Source organism: Loxodonta africana, chromosome 23 (assembly GCF_030014295.1).
Source record: "Loxodonta africana isolate mLoxAfr1 chromosome 23, mLoxAfr1.hap2, whole genome shotgun sequence".
NCBI classification, from domain to species: Eukaryota; Metazoa; Chordata; class Mammalia; order Proboscidea; family Elephantidae; genus Loxodonta; species Loxodonta africana.
In genome coordinates this window covers 19471637-19496521 of record NC_087364.1, presented here as the reverse complement: position 1 = coordinate 19496521, position 24885 = coordinate 19471637, and the positions used below count along the sequence as shown (strand labels likewise).

The 24885-nt window shown below is 37.9% G+C and overlaps 1 protein-coding gene across 8 annotated transcripts in view; it reads right to left on the bottom strand.

Moving 5' to 3' along the window:
• The window catches only part of FLT3 (fms related receptor tyrosine kinase 3), a 123245-nt gene that overhangs the window by 87962 nt on the left and 10398 nt on the right, over positions 1 to 24885 (bottom strand). For 3 of the 8 annotated variants that reach the window (XM_064275309.1, XM_064275306.1, XM_064275313.1), the window contains one exon: positions 11340 to 11461. In XM_064275309.1, the coding sequence (XP_064131379.1) occupies positions 11340 to 11447 (108 nt within the window). In that variant the 5' untranslated portion in view covers positions 11448 to 11461. Of the gene's footprint in view, positions 1 to 11339; positions 11462 to 12114; positions 12343 to 12554; positions 12666 to 22703; positions 22959 to 24885 lie in introns of those variants that run through there. The other 5 variants (XM_064275303.1, XM_064275304.1, XM_064275308.1 and 2 more) reach the window with 4 other exon arrangements.

The following is a 24885-nucleotide window of genomic DNA, read 5'->3' as shown; positions in this document are numbered from 1 at the left end:
TGCTCAGGGACTTCAGAAGAGGGGGAGGAGACTCCCAGCTGGGACACTGCAGATACTTCATTGCTGTTGAGCTGGATCTTAAAAGATGGCACTAAACAAAGTCCAAAGACTCCTGACAATCTAGGAGAAAATATTCTCAACAAACACCACACATGAAGGACTAATACTCCTAATATGTAACGAATTCTTAAAAACTAAAGACAGAAGACCAAAAACCTAGTAGAAAAATGGGGAAAAGAAATGAATAGACAATTTACAAAAGAGAAAAAATACATACACACACACACACACACACATATATATAATGGCCCTCAAACATAGGAGAAAATGTTCAAACTCACTCATAATTAGAGAACTGTAAACTGAGACTATGCCAAGATACCACTTCTCATCTATCAGACTGAGAAAAGTTAAAAAGTATGATGATACATTTTGTTGGCAGGCAAACAGCTACTCTCAGACATTGCTGGGAGAATCACAACCTGGAAGAGCCCTTCTGGAGGGAAATTTGGCAACTCTCAGACATTGCTGGGGGAAATACAACCTGGAACAGCCCTTCTGGAGGGAAATTTGGCAACACCTAATAAAATTCCACATGCATTTACCTTTTGAGCCAGCAATCCCACTCCTAGGAATTTACCTCCAATGATTAATTGCATCAATATTTGTAATTGCAAAATATTGGAAACAACCTAAGTGCCTGTACATAAGTGGCTGAATAAACTATGGTATATCCACACAATGGAGTACTATGCAGCTATAAAAAAGAATGAGGATGGCCTCTATGAACTGATTTAGAGTGATTTCCTGGGTATAGTGTTAAGTGAGAGAAGCTAAATATGCAAAGCAGCATCTCCCTTCAAGTATGCTACCTTTCGTAAAAAAAATAAGGGGATATAAGAAAACACACATATATCTGCCCACTGGGCAAAAGAAACACAGGAATAATAAACCAAAATTGAAAGGGATTGGGTAACTACAGGAAATAGGCAAGAAGGGGGTGGAAACTTGGTAGTAAGAATGAGAAAAAAAAAGTTTTTTTTTTTTTTAAGGGAGTGGTAATTCTCTGAGTGTACCTTTTTATATAGCTTTGACTTTTAGAATCATACAAATGTTTCCCATCTTCAAAAAAAATAAAATAATTAAAACAAACCAGGATTTGAAGGGAAGCAAAAATGAAATACCAATCCAGTAAACTTTTTTTTTTTTTTTTTAAACTTAGTTGTATTACAAATAAATATCATAGCCATAGTGAAGGAGGCAGGATAGGGAAGAACTAACTTCAGTGACTTTGGAATACAGTGCTTTGGATACTGTAAGGCTAAGAACAAAAAGAACTTTACACAAATACTGCACTCTAGTTAGAAAATCTGTTTCTTACTGGGGTATGGGCTCGCAATCCTGAAGCTAGTTTGTATGTACATCAGAATTGGATAAATAAGTAAGTAAATTCTAGATAGTGAGAGCCAGGTTTCTTAACATCAGAGAAGGAAGTACCAATGAGGAATGGGGAAACTAGGATGAACCCTGTGGTGCTGTACTGAAATCAGAGTCATCAGTATAAACTCATTGTTAGAGAGAAAGAGATGTATAAGTGTAGGAACAGGCACAGGTACAGGGATAGGGATGGAGTTCCTGGGTGGCACAAACCGTTAATGCACTCAGCTGCTAATCAAAAGGTTGGAGGTTTGAGTCCACTCAGAGGTGCCTTAGAAGAGAAGCCCGGTGATCCACTCCTGAAAAAGCCATTGGAAACCTTATGGAGCACAGTTCTACTCTAACACACATGGGGTTGTCATGAGTGGGATTTGGCTCCACAGCAACTGTGTTTTTTTTTATAAGTATAGGTATAGATGTGGATACGGGTATATAGGGATAAATAAATATAGACGAGGCAGTTAGGATGCATACATATATTTCCTAGCTCAGTCCACTGAAAAAGCCAAGAAGAAATGACCACCCCGTAGGAATGAACACACCTGGTGCTTAGATCTTTGTTTCTAAATACCATCCTCCAAGAAACCATCCATCCTTGGAGAAGTGGTTAATTCCACTTTTTTTCCAGAGGAAAAATACAAAGTGAGCCTGAAATATCTTGTAGTGCCAGAAAGTAAGGCAGTCCTTGAAAAAAGGATAGGGACATGTCAAAAGGAGACAGGAGCCCCTGAAACTACTGCCCTGAGATAATCCTTAAACCTTAAACCAAAAATATCCCCTGAAATCTTCTTTAAACCAAATAGTTTAGCTTAACCAGTAAAGAGTGTCTGCCTTGAGCATTATGCTCTTTTAAGATCTATCTATATGGGATCAAATTGGCAACAGCAACTCGAAAGGTTAGGTAGAAACCTTAGGGGGCAGTCAGTTTGTGTTAATGAAGGAGGAACAACTCAGAAAAAGAGGGTGAGAATGGTTGCACACCTGGAAGAATGTAACCAATGTTACAGAATTGTACACGTAGAAACTAAACTGGTGTTTTTGCTGTGTATATTCTCAACAACAAAAATAATTTTTTTTTTTAATCCAGAAAAAAAAAAAAAAAAAGACACAGGAGCCAACCTGAAGGAGCTCCCAATGGCCAACATTTGAACAACAAATAAATAATGATAGTATTGGATTATAACCCATAGAACAAATACTCATGAGTCTGTACTGATCTAAATAAATAATTGAATAGATAAATAAAAGGGGCAGAAGGGACAGCTCCTCCATACAAAAGAATTTTAATTAATAAATATAAAAGGAATCAGGGAAATAGAAGATCCACCAATGGATGCTAAAACCAGTAGGTAAAAATTTGAGGAGAAACAGGATATTTGCGACTTTCCCAAAATGGTTATTGATTACGAAGGAAAAAAATAGTAACTTTACAGTGAAGAAACCTGGCAGCCACTATCTTTACCAGTAATAAAACACAATGACACCCTGTAACTCCTAATACGATGTACTGAGAAGCACACAGCATCTGTTCTGCGATATTCTTGCCAAAAATGTATAGTCTCAATCTCATTATAAGAAAATATCAGACAAACCCAAATTGAGAGAAAACCAAAAAACAAACCCATTGCCATTGAGTTGATTCTGACTCGTTGCAACTCTATAGGATGGAGTAGAACTGCCCCATAAGGTTTCCAAGGGGCGACTGGGGGGACTCAAACCGCTGACCTTTTGGTCAGCAGCTGAGCTTTTAACCACTGTACCACCAGGGCTCCTAAACTGAGACAAGAGTCTATAAAATAACTGTTCAGTACTGTCAAGATCATAAAGACAAGAGTGAGGAACCATCACACATAGAAGACTAAGGATACATGACAACTAAATGCAATGTTTTGCTGAATCCTGGAACAGAAACAGGACAATAAAGGAAAAACTGATGAAATCCTAATTAGGCATGCAGTTTAGTCCATAGTATTGCGCCAGTGTTAATTTCCTGGTTTTGATCATTGTACTGTGGTTATGTAAAATGCTAACAATAGGGGAAGCTGGATGAAGGGTACACAGGAACTCCATGTATTATTTTTGCAACTTTTCTGTAAATCTCAAATTATTTCAAAATAAAGTTTTTAAAAAGTTTAAAGGTGGATACAATTTTGATAGATAAATACTAGGGCATCAGAGAAGACAGAGAGCAGAGAAGAGAAATTGCATGACCAAAGTACAAAGGGAGTGGAGCCCTGGCGCAGCTGTGTTGAATGGTCCTCAGTGGGGTGGGCTGGGAGGGAGGAAGGTTCTGGACTTCCAGGTGCAGTTCATCAGCGTGGGACTGGGCGGAGGCCCATGGTACCATGAAGAACCTATATTTAAGAGATTATGTCATTGAAAACACAACAATGTTAAAAAATGGAACTTTTATGATAATAATGAGGATCACTGAGAAAGAATTATTGAAGAAATAATGGCTGAAAACTTCCAAAATATGATCTTCCTAGAAAAAGAATCTCTGATTTCACTAACAAGGACAGGAAGGTGCTTCAGAAATCTCTAAACAGTTGGTGACTTACATAAACACAGTAAAACCTTCAAAAGCCAGAAGCTGTATAAGGTGGAAACCTGACAGAGAAGGCAAATATTTTCCGATAAAACGAGTGAAAGAAAAGTGGTAAGACTGCACGCTGTCAAAAGCAGAAAACTTTTGACACCCAGAAAAACAAAGTAGTCCTGTCAGAGTGCCGGCTCTCACAGGTTTCACTGTAGAACCGTTTGAAAGGCTGTGGAAAGCCCAGACAAGCTATGTAGGGTGACCTATCACAAAGAGAAAATTTATCATCCTTCTCCAAATCTTGGAAACGCTGGTGGTGTAGTGGTTAAGTGCTACGGCTGCTAACCAAAAGTTCGGCAGTTTGAATCCTCCAGGCGCTCCTTGGAAACTCTACAGGGCAGTTCTACTCTGTCCTATAGGGTCACTATGAGCCGGAATCAATTCAACGGCAGTGGGAAACTGTTTTTTTTCTGTAATAAAGATTTGGTTTGGTTTGGTTTGGTTTTCTCCAAATCTTTATTACAGAAAAAAAACAGTTTCCCAGAAAGAAGCAGGGGCTGTGACATGGCAAATAAAGAAAATGAACTGGCTCGCCCCGATAGTCAAACACATTTGGGTAACTCCAGTGATTCTGGTTCTTCACGGACAGAAAGCCCACCATTAAAACATAGTAAGTTCAAATGAAAACAGAAATCTGTATGCCAACGTTCACTGCAGCACTATGCACAATAGTCAAAAGGTAGAAACAATTGAAATGTCCATCAACTGACGAATGGGTGAACAAAACGCGGTGCATACATACAATGGAATACTGCTCAACCATAAAGGGAAATGAAGTCTTGTTGCATGCTTCCACAGGAGGAACCTTGAAAACCTCATGCTGAGTGAATCACAAAATGACAAATATTGTATGATCTCACACAAAATTAGCAAATATGTAGAAACCAAAGATTATCAGTGGCTGGGGGGTGGTGGGAGAGGGGAATTTTTGCTTAGGGGGCATTGAGTTTATGGTAATGGCGGTGGAATAACTCAGAAAAGAATAGTGATAACGGCTGTACAACATGAAGAACGTAATCAGTGTCACTGAATTATGTTGTCGTTGTTAGGTGCCGTCGAGTCGGTTCCAGCTCATAGTGACCCTATGCACAAAAGAATGAAGCACTGCCCACTCCTGAACCATCCTTATAATCGTTGTTATGCTTGAGCTCATTGTTGCAGTCACTGTGTCAATCCACCTCGTTGAGGGTCTTCCTCTTTTCCGCTGACCCTGTACTCTGCCAAGCATGATGTCCTTCTCTAGGGATTGATCCCTCCTGACAACATGTCCAAAGTATGTAAGACGCAGTCTCGCCATCCTTGCCTCTAAGGAGCATTCTGGTTGTACTTCTTCTTAGATTTGTTCGTTCTTTTGGCAGTCCATGGTGTATTTAATATTCTTCGCCAAGACCACAATTCAAAGGCGTCAATTCTTCTTCGGTCTTCTTATTCATTTTCCGGCTTTAACATGCATATGATGCGATTGAAAATACCATGGCTTGGGTCAGGCATACCTTAGTCTTCAAGGTGACATCTTTGCTCTTCAACACTTTGAAGAGGTCCTTTGCAGCAGATTTACCCAATGCAATGAGTCTTTTGATTTCTTGATTACTGCTTCCACGGCTGTTGATTGTGGATCTGAGTAAAATGAAATCCTTGACAACTTCAATCTTTTCTCCATTTATCAAGATGTAGCTCATTGGTCCAGTTGTGAGGATTTTTGTTTTCTTTATGTTGAGGTACAATCCATACTGAAGGCTGTGGTCTTTGATCTTCATCAGTAAGTGCTTCAAGTCCTCTTCACTTTCAGCAAGCAAGGTTGTGTCATCCGCATAACGCAGGTTGTTAATGAGTCTTCCTCCAATCCTGATGCCCCGTTCTTCATATAGTCCAGCTTCTCGTATTATTTGCTCAGCATACAGATTGAATAGGTATGGTGAAAGAATACAACCCCGATGCACACCTTTCCTGACTTTAAACCAATCAGTATCCCCTTGTTCTGTCTGAACAACTGCCTCCTGATCTATGTAAAGGTTCCTCATGAGCACAATTAAGTGTTCTGGAATTCCCATTCTGCATTATATGCGGAGAAATTGTTTAATTGCTGAATGTTTTATTGTGTATATTTTCACCACAATAAAAAATTAAAACAAAACAGTGAGATCAATAAGCCAGACACAAAAGGATTAATATTGTATTATCCAATCTATACGAAATATCTAGAACAGGCAAATGCATAGAGGCCAAAATTATTGGTGATTACCAGGGGTTGGAGGAAGGGAAATCGAGTGTCTTTGATTAAAGGGCTGAGTATTTGGGGTGATGAAAAACTTGGAAACAGATAGTGGTGATGGTGCCACAACATGGTGAATGTAATTAGTGTCACTGAATTGTACATATCAAAATGACAAACTTCTTGCTATATATATTTTACCACAATAAAACTGAAATATATATATATACATATATATATGTATATATATATATATATATGTGTGTGGGTTCATTTTTTTTGCGGTTTCTCCAGACCATGAAACAATGGCATAAATTCTGTTCAGCGGGAATCTGAGATTAAACGCTGCAGAACTTTCTGGAAGAAGGACAGTGTCAGTGCACCTGCAGCGTGTTCCGTGACAATGGAAGACCGTGGAGTTGTGGTGGATTGTCCTCCTATGCTCACTAATGGTTTACAGGAAAACAACACATCTTACCTGGCTGCTGTGCAGACCTGTTGCCTCTAGTAAAGTCATTACTTCAAAGCAAATGGGAAGAATATTTAACGGGCGGCAGTCATAAAAAGGTGGTGGTCAGCCCTGACAGGGAGCACAACAGAGAACCCCTGAGGGAGCAGATCAGTGGGATGCAGACCCCAAATTCTCATAAAAAGACCATATTTAATGGTCTGACTGAGACTAGAGGAATCCCGGCGGCCATGCTCCCCAGACCTTCTGTTGGCACAGGACAGGAACCATCCCCGAAGACAACTCATCAGACATGAAAGGGACTGGTCAGCGGGGGGGGAGAGAGATGCTGATGAAGACTGAGCTAATTATATCAGGTGGACACTTGAGAGTGTGTTGGCAACTCTTGTCTGGAGGGGGGATGGGAGGATAGAGAGAGAGGCAAGCTGGCAAAATTGTCACGAAAGGAGAGACTGAAAGGGCTGACTCAATAGGGGGAGAGCAAGTGGAAGTAGGGAGTAAGATGTATGTAAACTTATATGTGACAGACTGATTGGATTTGTAAACGTTCACTTGAAGCTTAATAAAAGTTAATTAAAAAAAAAAAAAGGTGGTGGTCAGAAGTATCATCCTCAAGAGCAATTACAAATAATGGAAATATTCAGATTTTAAACAGCAATTAAGGGGATTGCCGGACAGTACAACCATCTTATTTTGGTTCCAGGAGCCCTGGTGTTACAATGGTTAAGCGCTTGGCTGCTAACTGAAAGGTCAGCAGTTTGAACCCACTCAGCGATTCCTCGGGACAAAGACCTGGCGATCTGCTCCCATAAAGATGACAGCCTAGAAAACCCTATGGGGCAGTTCTACTCTGTCACCTCGGGTCACTATGACTCAGAATTGACTGAATGGCACACAACAACAACTTTGGTTCCAAATAATATAGCTAAGGATGTAGATGCTTATTTATTAGAGTTGCACTGAGAAGTTTTATCTACTAAAGAATGCTTAGTTATTCAAGACACGCCTGGACTATAGGATTTTCAGAAAGATGTTTCATCTAAGAACCGAGAACCATGGAAGGAATCAAAACCATTTTTTTAAAAAGCCACTAAAACCCTAACAACCTACTTCACACTGAAGTGGAAAAGTACTCAAAAGGAGCAGTTTTACCATCAAGGAGAAGAAAGTGCACTAAAAAGACTGTTCACCTTCGCTCCATTTAGGATTTATATGATTACATCTTTAATGGAACTACCGGGTCTTAATGAAATTCTGAATATTGCATAAGAACATAGTTTACACTACAAGTAGTCCCAGACTTATGACACATTCGAGTTAGGACAAACTGCACTTATAACCATCTGTTAATGTTTCTGTTTTGTACATCTTATGTTTAGTAATATGTACTACTTAGAATGTTGCAGCTTGAAATTTGCTGATGTTATCATTCTCAACTACCCACTCACAGATGTTTATGTGTAATGTTTGCAACCCCGAATGACAAGTAAAGATGGGGTTTATAAAGATAATGATAATAAAAGACAATAATAATGACAACCAAAAAAAAAAAAAAAGACACATTTGACTTATGTCAGAACCAACTTAAGATGGAGTTGTCATAACGGAACCCCATGATAAGTCGGGGACTACCTATCTATGAAAAAGTACTACAGAACTTATTAAAAAGAACTAAAAAGGCCAACCACCATTTATAATCAATATTGAATTTTTTGTCCACATTGAGATACTGCAAAATGCCTTAATTATTAATAAGCCAATGTGTTATGACGCCAATATCTGCCAAAAAAAATAAAATAAAATCAACCATGCTTCTGGCATGATAAAATCATGGAATTAAGTCAGGAATTTTACATTCACATAGAATATTGTTATTGAAACCTATTTCACAACATTTTAAAACTGGAGAATATTTTCAGTGTCTGTTTTTATTCCCCAGATCATCGTGTCATGCGTGTATACGTTTTGCTGCAGCACTATTCACAATAGCCAACATATGGAAATAACCTAAACGTCCATCAACTGATGAATGGATAAACAAAATGTGGTACATACATACAATGGAATATCATGCAGTTATAAAGAGGAATAACATCCCAATACATGCCACAACATGGATGGACCATGACAACATCAATACGCCAATCACAAAAGGATATATACTGTATTATCCCACATACATAAAATATCTAGAATAGGCAAATGCATAAAGTAGATTAGTGCTTACCAGGAGTGGGAACAGGGCAAGGGGGCAAGGAGGACTCATTGCTTAGGAGACAAAGAGCTTCTGTTAAGGGTGATGAGAAAATTTGTTAACAGACATTGGTGATAGTAACACAACATTACGAACACAATTGTCACTGAATTGTACACGTGAAAAATGTTGAAATGGCAAATATTTTGTTACATAGTACACAATAAAAAGAAAGAAAAAGAGTAAATATGTATTTGTATAAATGTTTAACTGGAATTGTTCAAGGAGTTGACAATTACTTCACTTTTTGTTATAGATAATGTTGTTGTTAGGTGCCATTGAGCAGAATTCCAACTCATAGCAACACTATGTACAACAGAATGAAACATTGCCTGGTCCTGTGCCATCCTCATAATTGTTGTTATGCTTGAGCCCATTGTTGCAGCTACTATCTTTGAGGGTCTTCCTCTTTTTCCTTGACCCTCTACTTTACCGAGCTTGATGTCCTTCTCCAGGAAGCAGTCCCTCCCGATAACACATCCAAAGTATGTGAGACTCACCAAAGTCTGACCATCCTTGCTTCTAAGGAGCATTCTCTCTGTACTTCTTTCAAGACAGATTTGTTCTTTTGGCAGTCCATGTATATTCAATATTCTTCAGCAACACCATAAATCAAAGGCATCAACTCTTCTTTGGTCTTCTTTATTCAGTGTCCAGCTTTCAGATACATATGAGGTGATTAAGAACACCGTGGCTTGGGTCAGGCACACCTTAGTCCTCAAAGTGACATCTTTGCTTTCCAACACTTTAAAGAGGTCTTTTGCAGCAGATTTGCCCAATGCAATGTAATATAATAGGCTTCTAGTATTTGCAATTCTCTATCGTTTAAGCCTCAATGAGATGGATTGACACAGTGGCTGCAACAATGGGCTCAAGCATAACAAGGATCGTGAGGATGGCGCAGGAGCAGGCAGTATTTCGTTCTGCTGTACACAGGGTCGCTGTAAGTTGGATCCAACTCAACAGCACTTAATGACAGCAACAATCATTTAAGCTTCCTTCATTTGAGTAAATTCACTAAATATTAAAAAAAAAAAGTATAGAGATGGGAATGCTTAGGCGATGTTAGATGAATGGCATGAAGGAGAGGGAGTGATGAAAAACAACGTGGGAACTTGAAGGAGCCAGACTATGGAGCAATTTGGATGTCCGTCTAAGTAATGGGTCATCACAATAAAGGATCAAAGCTAGTCTGGCAGCCATGTGTAAGGTGAACTGTAGAGGGAAGACGTCATTTAGGACAGAATCATGATTACGGGGGAGTTAACATGTTATTAGGAGGGTGAGTGAAAAAGAGGGAGACCCTCAACAAGATGGATTGACACAATGGCTGCAACAACGGGCTCAAACATAGCAATGACTGTCAGGATGGTGCAGGACCAGGCAGAGTCGGAACCGACTCCATAGCACCTAACAGCAACAACAAAGAAGGCTTAGGAGCCCTCATGGTGCAGCAGTTAAGCACTCAGCTGCTAACTGAAAGGTCAGTAGTTCAAATCCACCAGCAGCTCCAAAGGAGGAAGACCTGGTGATCTGCTCCCATAAAGATTACTGTACTTTATGAAAATAATGTGCGCCTTCTATGTTTTTTTGGAAACCACACCCTCCCTCTGCAAGGTGTTTTCGTAAGTGCCTCGGGAGCCCTGGTGGCACAGTGGTCGAGAGCTACAGCTGCTAGCCAAAAGGTTGGCAGTTTGAATCCACCAGCTGCTCCTTGGAAACCCCATGGGCAGCTCTACTCTGTCAAATAGGTCACTCTGAGTCAGGTTCAATTCGATGGCAACAGGTTTGGTTTTTGGTTAACAATGACTTGAATTACAGAAGTGGCAGTGAGACTAGAGAAGATGAGGTGGACATATGAGAAACATTAAAGAAAGGGAATTGACAAGATTTGGTAACTAAATGAATATGAAGGCAAGAGAGGGGAAGTAGTCCAAAATCACTCTGCACTTTCAGGCCTGGGATCTAGATAAAGCCATGAACAGAAACCAATTAATACAGGAGTAGGAGCAGGTTTGGGGAAATAGAAATAAAATAAATTATTTAATTGAATTTAATGTGCAAATGGAAAATCTGTTCATATATACCCAAGAAGGGACTTAAGTCTGGGAGAGAAGCTGGGATTCAAATTCATACCAGGTTATCAGTGTCCTTTCTGAATCCCTACCCAAAAGGGAACATGGTTCTTGGTGGAACGGAGTGCCAGGTAGTTCTGAGTATAGACGCTGCACCTGAACCAGATAGGAATACTTAATACACCTGACTACATACAAAGTAAAGCCCACTTATTCATGCCAGGTTTCAGTAGCTTACAAAGTATGGTCTCTAGAGAAAAATATCTAAAACTATAATTTTAATATTACTTTACCATGGGATATGATGATGATAGCCCCACTGATGAATCATTGTTCTTATGATTGATTAAAACACACTTGATCACAGGCAGCTCTTGGTTTGTAAAAGTCCCGCATATCATTGCTGAAAAAACAGCTGCAAAACAAAGTAAATACAATGATATTGATACATGCACAGCTTAAAAAGGAGCTATGTATTCATCTTATGATAAAAAAATGAAATCAAGGAAAATTGGCCAACATGAAAATACACAGGAAACACAATTTAATAAAAGGTAAGTCTTTGGTAAATCAGGAGCAAAGGCACCGAAAGCACTGCTGTCCAGGAAAACCTTTTGCAACGATGGAAGTATTCTAGATCTGTGCTATCCAATATGGCAGTAATTAGTGTGGCTCCTGAACATCTGAAATTAGAACAGCGTGATCAAGGAACTGACTGCTTATATAAAAGCCATCCTTTTATTCTTTATGGAAGCTTCCAAAAACCAAACCAAATCCACTGCCGTTGGGCCAATTCCGACTCATAGTCACCTTGTAGGACAGAGTGGAACTGCCTCATATGGTTTCCAAGGTTGTAAATCTTTACGGGAGCAGGCTGCCACATCTTTCTCCTAAGGAGCAGCTGGTGGGTTTGAACTGCTGACCTTTTGGTTAGCAGCCAAGCACTTCAACCACTGTGCCACCAGGGATCCTTAGAGAAGCTTTTTTTCTTTGTAACCAGTGTACTAAATTTTCAAAATTACATGCCCTAGTGAGAGTTTATTTTTATCCATCACCCTGGATACTTACTGGGCCTTTTCAATGTAGAAACTTTCATCCTTCTGTTTGAGGAAGTTTTCTTGACTTATTTGATTCCTTATGTCTTTCACTTTCTGTTTTTCTATTATTCAGATGCTTTTCCCAAATGACTTATAATCCTAGACAGTCTGCTAATAAGTAAGAATGAAGCACTGAATGTTCATCCTAAACGCTGGGCACACGCTGTAGCCTGCTGCCCAATCTTCTCTGTGGCTCATCTTTGCGCCTTTTCTCCTGGGCTGGTCAGATCGCCCAGAGAAGACTCTTCTATCTCTTGCATACTGCCAGCATTCTGGGAGCTGGTGCCGACAGTTTATGCTCTTTGCGGGGGGGGGGGGGGGGGGGTGTTCTGCAATGTAAATTAAGGAGCCCAAGTGGCACAGTGGTTAAGCATTCTGCTGTTAACCGAAAGGTCGGCAGTTCAAACTCACCTAGCAGCTCCTTGGGAGAAAGACCTGCTGATTTGCTCCCGTGAAGATTAAAAAGCCCACTGCCATCGAGTCGATTCTGACTCATTGTGACCCTATATAGGGCAGAGTAGAACTGCTCCATGGGGTTTCTAAGGAGTGGCTAGTGAATTTGAACTGCTGACCTTTTGGTTAGTAGCGGTAGCATACCATAGCTTTTAACATTGCAACATCAGGGCCCCTGTAAAGATCACAGCCTAGGAAACTCCACGGGGAAGTTCCACTCTGTTCTATAGGATCCCTATGCAAATGGCTTTGTTTTGTTTTGCAGTGTAAATCAGGTTGCGTCTCAGCTTTCCCAGCCTCCATTATATCAGTACTAAGGAGCCCTGGTGGTACAATGGTTAGACACTTGACTGCTAACCAAAAGGTTCATGGTTCAAACCCACCAGCAGCCCCACAGGAGAAAGACCTAGTGATCTGCTCCCATAAAAATTACAGCCAAGAAAGCGCTATGGGGCATTCTACTCTGTCACATGGACTTGCTATGAGTTGGAATCAACTCCTCAGCACCTAACAATGACAGTGGAACGATAAAAATTCACTTTAAATCCTGACATCCTAACAAATAAACTGTTTTTATTCCTCTGTAACCTTTCCCGTGTGTACACACTTTTCAACTAATTGTACTGACAGAGTAAAAACAATTTTATATTCAGATTTTTAGCAACAAAATAGATCATAAGCATTTCCTATGTTACCATATATTTGTAGATTTGTATTCCTTTAGTGGATGTACCATTTCCTTGCTATTTTACATTTTTCTCTGCTATTTAAAATAAGTCACTAAGCCTTTGAATTTAAAAATATTTCCTTATGTAAATTTCTGGAAGTAGAATTAGTGGATCAAAGAATATAAACACTGACATGGTTCTTGACATGCACTGCCATCTTGTTTTCCAAAGGGGAAGGTGGAACAGTTTTATCATAGCCTCATCAGCATTCAGTCAGGTATACTTTTTATTTCCCTTAATATACCCCCTATTCTTATAAAGGAAACAAAATGAACACAACTGTAGGGGTAAGAGAAGAAAAAACAAGATTAAAGAGAACTTAAGAATTCTTTCTCCCCTCTCTTTTTAAAATAGTTTTATTAGGCATAATTAACATACAATAAATTGCACATATTTAAAGTATAAAGCTTGATAAGTTTTGAAACACGTTGTTGTTGTTAGGTGCCGTTGAATTGATTCCGACTCATAGCAACCCCACAGGACAGAGTAGAACTGCCCAATAGGGTTTCCTAGGCTGACATATGCACATATTTGTAAAACTATCACCACAATCAAAATAGTGACCTCATCCAACTTATCCGTCACCCCCAAAAGTTTCCATATGCTCCTTTGTCCTCCCCATGTCCAAGCAACCTTTGATTTGCTTTCTGTCACTATAGATTAGTTTGAATTTTCTACAAATGGAATCATACGGTATGAACTCTTTTTTGTCTGGCAGTGTTTTTTGAGCTTCATCCACATTGCAGTATATATCAGTAGTTCATTGCTTTTACTTGATGAGTAGTATTCTATTAGAATGGGCTTGAACATGCCTGTGATCCTAAGGAATCCTAACAAAATGGAAAACATTTCATTCTGTCTGCTGTACATAATGTCGCCATGAGTTGGAGTTACCTACCTACCTACCTAATCTACCTATCTATCTATCTACCTAAAAGCTCAATATCATAAGGCAGAACAGACCATCAATTGCTCACATGCAAGTTCAAGTTGAAAATGAAGAAAATCAGAACAAGTCAACGAGAGCCAAAGTATGAACTTGAGTATATCCCACCTGGATTTAGAAACCATCTCAAGAATAGATCTGATGCATTGAACGCTAATGGCCAAAGACCAGACGAGTTGTGGAATGACATCAAGGACATCATACATGAAGAAAGGAAGAGGTCATTAAAAAGACAGGAAAGAAAGAAAAGTCCAAAATGGATGTCAGAAGAGACTCTGAAACTTTCTCTTGAACGTCAAGTAGCTAAAGCGAAAGGAAGAAATGATGACATAAAAGAGTTAACAGAAGATTTCAAAGGGCAGCTTGAGAAGACAAAGTATTATAATAACATGTGCAAAGATATGGAGTTAGAAAACCAAAAGGGAAGAACACGTTCTGTATTTCTCAAGCTGAAAGAACGTAAGAAAAAACCCAAGGTTCCAGTAGCAATGTTGAAGGATTCTACAGGGGAAAATATTAAACAACTCAGGAAGCATCAAAAGAAGATGGAAGGAATACACAGTCACTATACCACAAAGAATTGGTGGATGTTCAACCATTTCAGGAGGTACCATATGAGCAGGAACGAATGGAACTGAAGGAAGAAGTCCAAGCTGCATGAAAGCACTGGTGAAAAACAAGGCTCCAGGAATTGATGGAATACCAATTGAGATGTTTCAACAAATGGATGCAGCATTGGAAGTATTCATTCGTCTATGACAAGAATTTGGAAGATAGCTACCTGGCCAACTGACTGGAAGAGATCTATATTTGTGTCTAGTCCCAAGAGGTAATCCAACCAAATGCAGAAACTATTGAACAATATCATTAATATCACACACAAGTAAAATTTTGCTGAAGATCATTCAAAAGTGGCTGCAGCAGTATATCCACAGGGAACTGCCAGAAATTCAAGCTGGATTCAGAAGAGGACATGGAACCAGGAATATCACTGCTGATGTCAGATGGATCCTGGCTGAAAGCAGAGAATACCAGAAAGATGTTTGCCTGTGTTTTATTGACTATGCAAAGGCATTCAACTGTGTGGATCATAACAAATTATGGACAGCATTGCGAAGAATGGGAATTCCAGAACACTTAATTGTGCTCATGAGAAACTTGTACATAGATTACGAGGCAGTTGTTCAGACAGAACACAGGGATACTATGTGGTTTAAAATCAGAAAAGGTATACATCAGGGTTGTATCCTTCCACCATACCTATTCAATCTGTATACTGAGCAAATAATCCAAGAAGCTGGACTATATGAAGAAGAATGGGGCATCAGGATTGGAGGAAGACTCATTAACAACCTGTATTATGCAGATGACACAACCTTCTGTGCTGAAAGTGAAGAGGACTTGAAGCACTTGCTGATGAAGATCAAAGACTACAGCCTTCAGTATGGGTTATATATACTTCAACATAAAGAAAACGAAGATCCTCACAACTGGACCAATAACCAACATCATTATAAATGGGGAAAAGATTGAAATTGTCAAGGATTTCATTTTACTTGAATCCACAATCAATATCCATGCAAGCAGTAGTCAAAAAATCAAAAGACTCATTGCATTGGGCAAATCTGCTGCAAAAGACCTCTTTAAAGTGTTGAAAAGCAAAGATGTCACCTTGAAGACTAAGGCATGCCTGACCCAAGTCACGGTGTTTTCAATTGCCTCCTACGCATGTGAAAGGTAGATGATGAATAAAGAAAACTGAAGAAGAATTGACACCTTTTAATTGTGGTGTTGGAGAAGAATATTGAATATACCATGGATTGCCAAAAGAACAAACAAGTTTGTCTTGGAAGAAGTTACAGCCAGAATGCTCCTTAGAAGCAAGAATGGTGAGACTATATCTCACACACTTGAAGTTGTTGTCTGGAGGGATCAGTCCCTGGAGGAGGACATCATGCATGGTGAAGTACAGCATCGGCAAAAAAGAGGAAGACCCTCAATGAGATGGATTGACACAGTGGCTGCAACAATGGGCTCAAGCATAACTGATTGTGAGGATGGCACAGGACTGGGCAGTGTTTTGTTCTGATGTACACAGGGTCACTATGAGTTGGAACTAACTCGATGGCACCTGACACCAACATCTATCTATCTAGTATTCTATTAAATAGATACATAACACAATATTTTAGTTCATTCACCTGTTGACAGACATTTGGGTTGCCTCCACTTACGGATTCCTACATACAAGGCTGCATGAACATTTGTGTATAAGCCTTCATGTGGACACATGCTTTCAGATCTCTTGGGGTAAATTCCATAGAGTGGAATGGCTAAATCACACTGTAGGTGTAAACTTTTAAAGAAAATGCCAAAATGTTTTCCAAAGAGGTTGTACCATTTTATATTCCACATGTTGCCACATGTTTGCCAACAGTTGATAAAACGAGGCTTTTTAATTTCAGCCATTCTAATTAATACATGTGCTCCAGAGTTTTCATAAAACACAACTATTAGAATGGCTAATGGAATATTTAAGGAACCACATTGTTCCCTAGATGTGAGGATGGTGAGACTTTAACTTCCTTTGGACACATCATCAGGAAAGACCAATTGCTAAAAAAGACATCATGTCTGGTAAGGTAGAGGGCCAGTGAAAATGAGGGAAACCCTCAATGAAATGGATTGACACAGTAGTAGCAACAATGGACGCAAACATACCAACACTCACGAAGATGGCACAAGACCAGGCAACATTTTTGCCACCATGAGTTAGAGATGACTCAACGGCAACAAACAACCACAATAGACGTGTTGTATCTTACTGTGTCAATTTTTTTAATGGTAAAATATACACATAATGAAAGTTGCTGTTTTAACCATTTTCAAATGTATAACCCAGTGGCACGATGTTGTGCAACCATCACCACTGTTTGTTTTCAAAACTTCTCATCACCCCAAACAGAAATCCTGTACCCATTATGCAATAACTCCTTACTCCTCCCTGCCCCCCTGCCCACATAACCACCAATCTACTTTCTGTCTCTATGCATTTGTCTATTCTAGGTATTTCATATTAATGGGATCACACTATATTTGTGTTTTTGTGTTTGACTTATTTCATTTAGCATAATGTTTTCAGGTTTCATCCATACTGTAACATGCAGTAGAACTTTATTCCTTCTTACGGTAGAATAATATTCCATTATATGTATATACCACATTTTATTTATTCACTTATCTATTGTTGGACATTGAGCTGTTTCCACCTTTTGGTTATTGTGAATAATGTTGCTATGAACATTGTTGTACAAGTATCTGTTTGAGTCCCTGCTTTCAGTTCTTTCGATTATAAAACCAGGAGTGGAATTACTGGGTAACACAGGGTCACTATGAGTCAGAATCAACTCGACAACAATGGGTACGGTAATTCCTGGGAGCCCTAGTGGTGAAATGGCTAAGCACTTGGCGAAAGGTCAGTTTCAACCCACCATTGGCTCCATGGACAAAAAGATCTGACAATCTGCTTCCAAAGGCACACAACAACAGCATCAACATGGTAACTCCTCCTTTAAATTTTTGAGGAACTGCCAAACCGGTTTCTACAGAGCTTGCACCATTTTACATTCCCACCAGCAATGCACAAGGATTCCAATTTCCCCACATCTTAACCAACACTTGCTGTTTTCCATTCTTCTTATAATAGCCATTTTAATGGGAGTGAAGCGGTATCTCATTGTGGTTTTGATTTGCAGTTCCTTAATGACTAAGATGGAGTATCTTTTCATGTGTTCATTGGCCATTTTGTATATCTTCTTTGGAGAAATGTCTAGTCAAGCTTTTTGCCCATTTTTTGATTGGGGTGTTTGTTTTTTTGTTGTTGAGTTGTAGTAGTTCTTTATATATTCTAGACAGTAAAACCTTGTCGGATATGTGATTTCTAAATACCTTCTCCCACTCTGTAGGTTGCCTCTTCACTTTCTTAATAACATCCTTTGAAGAGCAAAATTTTTATATTTTGGTGAAGTCCAATTTATCTATTTTTTCCTTTTGTTGCTCATGCTTTTGATGTTGGATCTAAGACTCCATTGTCAAGTACAAGGTCCTGATGATTTACCCCTATGTTTTCTTCTAAGAGTTTCTGGTATCACAGTAGTTAAGAGCTTAGGCTGCTAACCAAAAGGTTGGCAGTTTGAATCCAACAGCCACTCCTTAGAAACCCTACGGGGTAGTTCTCCTTTGTCCTTTAGGGTCACTATGAGTTGGAATTGACTCAACAGTAATGGGTATATGGCATTTTATATCTTCTTTGATAATGTGTCTGTTCAAATCTTTTGTCCATTTTTTAATTGGGTCATTTATTTTCTTGTTATTGAGTTTTGAAAATTTTTTCTTCTAAATAAAAGTCCTTTGTTAGATATGTAATTGACAAATATTTTCTGCCAGTCTGTGGCTTGTCTTTGGAAGACTAGAAAATTTTAATATTGAAGATGACCAATCTATCAATTTTTCTTTTATAGATCATGCTTTTGGTTTTGTACTGAAAAAATCTTTGCCCAACCCAATGTCAAAAAAGTTTTCTCCTATAAGTAGGAGTGTTTTAGGTTTTACATTTGGGACTATGATTCACTTTGAGTTAATTTTTTACATGGTGTGATGTATGGATAAAAGTTTTGCATATGAATATCCAATTGTTCCAGCACCATTTGTTAGAAGACTGTGATTTTTCCAATGAATTACCTTTATACCTTTGTAAAAAAAAAACTGACAGCCCATAAAACAAAACAAGACTAAATGAGCACACCAGCCCAGGGGCAAGGACAAGTAGGCAGGAGGGGACAGGAAAGTTGGTAACGGGGAATACAAGGTTAAGAAGGAGAGAATGTTGACACTTGTGGGGTTGGCAGCCAATGTCACAAAACAATATGTGTATTGTTTAATGAGAAAATAATTTGCTCTGTAACACACAATAAAAAGTAAATAAATAAATTGACCATATATGTGTGGGTCTATTGATAGAATTTCTATACTGTCCCATTGATCTACTTATCTCTCTGGATGCCAACACCACGATGTCTTGATTACTGTAGCTTTATAGGAAGTCGTAATCAAGCAGCAAGTTTGTTCTTCTTTGCAAGGTTGTTTATGTATTCTAGGTCTCTTATATTTTCATATGAATTTTAGAACGAGCTTGCCAATTTCTGCAAAAAAGTATCCAGAGATTTTCATAGGGATTGGATTGAATCAAGAAAGCAATTTGGGCAAACTTGACATTTTAACAATATTGAGTCTTCCAATACGTAAGCATGGTCTATCTTTCCTTTTATTCAGGTCTTATTTAATTTCTCTTGGCGATATTTTTGTAGGTTTCAGTGTACAGATCTTACACAGATTTATCTTTAACTATTTTATATTTTTAAGGCTATTTTGGTTTTTTTTTACTTCAGTTTCTGATTTTAGTTGCTACTATCGGCGCAGTGGGTTTTCGGGTTTCTCCACTGATCTTCTATCTTGCAACCCTACAGAGCTCATTCATTAGTTTTAGTCACTTTTTTTGTACATGCTATAGGATATCCTGGAGCCCTACTGGCCCAGTGGGTAAGAGCTCGGCTGCCAACCAAAATGCCAGCAATTCGAATCTACCAGCTGTTCCTTGGAAACCCTATGGGGCAGTTCTACTCTGTCCTATAGGGTTGCTATGAGTCAGAATCGACTCGGTGGCAACGGGTTTTACAGGATATTCTACATAGATGATTTATCTGCAAAAAATCAAATAACAATTAGATAGCCCATAAAACAAAATGGGATTAAAGGGGCATACCAGCCCAGGGGCAAGCAAGAAGGCAGGAAGAGACAGGAAAGCTGGTAGCAGGGAACCCAAGGTCAAGAAGGGAGAGTGTTGACATGTTGCAGGGTTGATAACCAACGTCACAAAACAATATGTGTACTAACTGTTTTATGAGAAAGTAGTTTGTTCTGTAAACCTTCATCTAAAGTACAATTAAAAAAAGAAGAAAAAAATAACAGTTTTATTTCTTCTTTTCCAAAATGAATGCTTTTTTTTTCCCCCTTCCGTTATCACACTGGCTAGGCTCTCCAGCATAATGTTAAATAGAAGTAGTGAGGATGGACATCCTTGCCTAGTTTCTGATCTTATGGGAAAATATTTAGTCTTTTATCATTAAGTATGATGCTAAATATAGGCTTTTCATAGATGTCCTCAATCAGTTGGACAGGAAACATTTCTATTCCTAATTTGCTGAGAGATTTTATTAAGAACCGAGGTTGAATTTCGTCAAATACTTCCTCTGTTCCATTGATTTATTATCTATTGTCCTGAGCATATAGGTTTGTTTTTGTTGTTGTGGTTGTTTTAGTGTTTTTTCTTTTTTAGTATGTGAATACAACGAATTACATTGATCGGTTTTCAAATGTGGTATTCCTAGGATAAACCCCAGTGTGACATGGACATGAATTTTTTTTTTCTTAAATAAACTGTCGGATTCAATTTGCCAAAATATTATTACGCATTCTTGCATTTATATTTATAGCAATTATTCGTCTGTAGTTTTCTTTTAATATAGTTGTCTGGTTTTGGTATCAGAGTAATATTGGCCTTACAGAATGAGCGGAGAAGTATTACAATTTTCTGGAAGAGTTTGTGTAAAATCGGTATTATTTCATCTTTAAATATTTGGTGGATTCCCCAGTGAAGCCATCTGCACCTGTAGTTTTCTCTGTGGGAAGGTTTTTAACTACAATTTCTTTAATAAACATAGCATCATTTATTAATTTTTGTTGAATTAGTTTTGGTAGTATATGTTTTTCAAGGAATTTTTTTCAGTAAGTTGTCAAAGTATAGGCAGATTCTGTAGTGATGTTGCCTCTCTCGTTCCGATATTGGTTATCCGTGTCTTACCAGAGGCTTGTGAACTTTATTGATCTTTTATTGCTCTTAGTTGCACTGACTTTCTCTATTTTGTTTGTTTCACATTTCATTGATTTTCACTTTGATCATTATTATTTCTTTCCTTGTGCTTACGTGGGTTTTAATTTCCTCTTTTTTCCTCTCTTTCTTATGGTTGAATTCAAGGTAATTGATTTGTTATCTTTATAGTAGCATTATAATTAAGTGCTATAAATAATTTAATGCTACAAATTTCCCCTTAAATACTGCTTTGGGGAATCCCACAAATTCTGATACATTGTATTTTCATTCCATTCAAAATACATTCAAATTATCTTTTGATTTCTCCTTTGATCCATTTAGAAATGTGTTACTTAGTTTCCCAATATTTGGGGCTTTTCCAGATATCTTTGTTATTAATTTCTGATTTAATTCCATTTTAGTCAGAGGATATGTTTTGTATGTCTTGAATCTTTTTAAATACATCAAAACTTGTTTTATGGTCCAAAATATAGTCTAGTGCAGTAAATAGACTGTGTGCACTTGTAAAGAATGTGTACTCAGCTGTTGTATAGTTGAATGTTTTCTAAATGTGAATTAGGTAAAGTTAGTTGATACCATTGTTCAAGTCTCCTATATCTTATTGATTTCTTCATTCTTTTTCTACCAATTATTAAGGAAGGGGTATTGAAATCTCTAACTGTAATTGTGGCTTTGTTTATTTCTCCTTGAAGTTCAATCGGATTTTACTCCATGTATTTTCAAGCTCTGTTATTAGATGTTTAGGATTTTTATATCCTCTTGTTGAAAGAATCATGCTTTATAGCATTATGAAATGACTTCCTTTGTCCCTAGTAATATTGTTTGCTCTAAAATATACTTTGTCTGACATTATTATAGCCTATACAGCTTTCCTTGATTAGTGTTAGCATAGCTATCTTTTTCCACCCTTTTAGTTTAAGCCTATTTGTATCTTCATATCCAAAATGGGTTTCATTTATACAGTATAGTTGAGTCTTGATTTTTTTTTCAATTAAATCTGACAATCTCTGCCTTTTAATTAGAATATTTAGACCATTTAAATTTACTGTGGTTTTTGACATGATTAGGTTTAAATCTACCATGTTGTTCTTTGTTTTGTATTTGTCCCTTTTGTCCTTTAGCCTGCTTTTTCTTTTTCTCCCTTCTTTGGTAATAATTGATTAATTTTTTGTTCCATTTCATTTCCCTTCTTGGAATATTAGCTATAAGGCTTTGTTTTTATTTTAGTAGTTGCTTTAAAGTTTATAGTATCTCTCTCCACATTAACACAATCTACTTTTAAGGGCTATTATACTACTTCATGTATAATATAAGAACTTTACAATAATATATTCCCATTTTATTCCTTTCAGGCTTTGTTCTATTGTTGTCATACACTGAATTTCTACATAAGCTATATAAATTCCACAATACAGTTATTATTTTTGCTTTAAACATTCAATTGTCTTTTAAAGAGATTTGAACAATAAGATAAATTTACTCACATAATTACAATTTTCAGTGCTTCTTGTTCCTTTATGCAGATCCAGGTTTCTATCGTGTATTATTTTTCTTCTGCCTGAAGGACTTCCTTTACCATTTCCTATAGTGCATGTCTGATGCTGATTATTTCTTTCAGCTTTTATACATCAGAAAAATGTTTCTTCTTCATTTTTGAATACAGTATTCAAAATATGATAAACATTGAATGGTAAACATATTTTGAAGAAACTTCTGTTTCTCTTTCATTTCTGAAAGACATCTTCTCTGGATACAGAATTCCATGTTCACATTATTTTTCCTTCAGTTCTTTAAAGTTGTTGCTTCACTGTCTTTTGGCTTGCATTTTTTATAAGAAACCTACCGTATGAATGTATCATTTTTCCCTGGCTGCTTTTAAGATTTTTTTTTCTTTTCACTGGCTTTAACCTATACGATTATAATGTGTTTTTAGTAGTTTTCTTCCTAAGTCACATGCCTGGGATTCATTGAACCTCTTTGATCTGCGGGCTTAAAATTCTCATAAGATTGGGGAAATTTTTCCTCCACTATTTCTTCAAATATTTTTTCTGTCCTTCGCCTAACCGCCTCTCTCCTTCACATATTCCAGTTACGTGTATGTTTGACCATCTGAAGTCCTCCTGAAGCTCACTGATTCTCTGTTCGTTTTGGATAGTTTCTATTGCTGTGCCTTCATGTCATTACTTTTTTTTCCCCACAGTGTTTAATCTGTTAATAATCTCATCCAGTGTAACTGTAGTTTTCATCTCAGGAAGTTCAATTTGGATATTTATTTTTATATCTACCATGTCTCTGCTTAACATGTACAATTTTTTCTCTAGTTCAAGAATATATGGAATATAGTCATAACTGTTTCACTGTTCTCATTACTAATTCTATTTTGTGTGTCATTTCTAGATTCATTGTGGATGATTGATTTTTCTCCTTCCTATGGGTTGGATTTTTCTCCTTCTTTGCTTATCTAGTAATTTGTAACTAAATGCTAGATGCTGTGAATCTTACCTGGTGCTAGATATTTTTGTATTCTGTAGTATACTCTTAAACTTTTTTATGGGATGCAATTAAACTAATGATAAACACTTTGATCCTTTTGGGTCTTGCTGTTAAGCTTGGTTAGGAGGGACCAGAGCAGTTTTTGGTCTACGGCTAATTCTTCTTCCCTACTGAACTTCAGCAAAATTAATAACTTCTGCTCTTAAAAAGAGACTGTTACAAAAAAAAAGTGAAAGACAAGCCACGGACTAGGAGAAAACATTTTCAAAACACATACCTGGTAAAGGACTTATATCCAGAATACATATAGAACACTTAAAACCCCTTAATAAGAACACAAACAATCCAATAAAAAATGGGCAAGTGATTTTAGGATGGCAATTTAGCAAATGAAAAGATGCTCAACATCATTTGTCATTGTCATTGTTAGTTGCCCTGAAGCTGGCTCCAACAAATGGCAACCTTATGCATAATAGAACATGAAGTTGCTCAGTCCTTTGCCAGCCCCATTCATCATCATTGTTGCTGTTGTGTGCCATTGAGTTGATTCCAACTTAGAGTGACACTATATGACAAAGTAGAACTGCCCCATAAGGTCTTTAACCCTCAGAGCCAATGGGATGGTTAGAACTACCGACCTTTCAGTTAGCAGCCAAGCACTTAACCTGTTATACCACCAGGGCTCCTCACTCATCATTAAAAAACAAAACCAAACCCAGTGCCGTCGAGTTGATTTTGACTCATAGCGACTCTACAGGACAGAGTAGAACTGCCCCACAGAGTTCCCAAGAAGCGCCTGGTGGATTCAAACTGCCAACCCTTTGGTTAGCAGCCGTAGCACTTAACCATTGTGCCACCAGGGTTTCCCAAAAATTAGGGGCGTGCAAATTAAAACCGCAACGGCGTATTGCTACACCTGGGTTAGAACGGTTAAAAAAAATAACTCCACCAAGTGCTGATGATGATTCTGAGCAGCTGCAACCCTAATACGTTGTTGGTAAAGATGAAAAACGGCACAATCACTTTGAAAAACACAATTTGCCAATTTCTCATAAAGTCGAACATATATTTAGTATCCAATCCAGCATTACGATACCACTCCTTGATATTTACCCCAAAAAATTAAAACCTATGTTTACACCAAAATCTGCTTTCAAATATTTATAGTGGCTT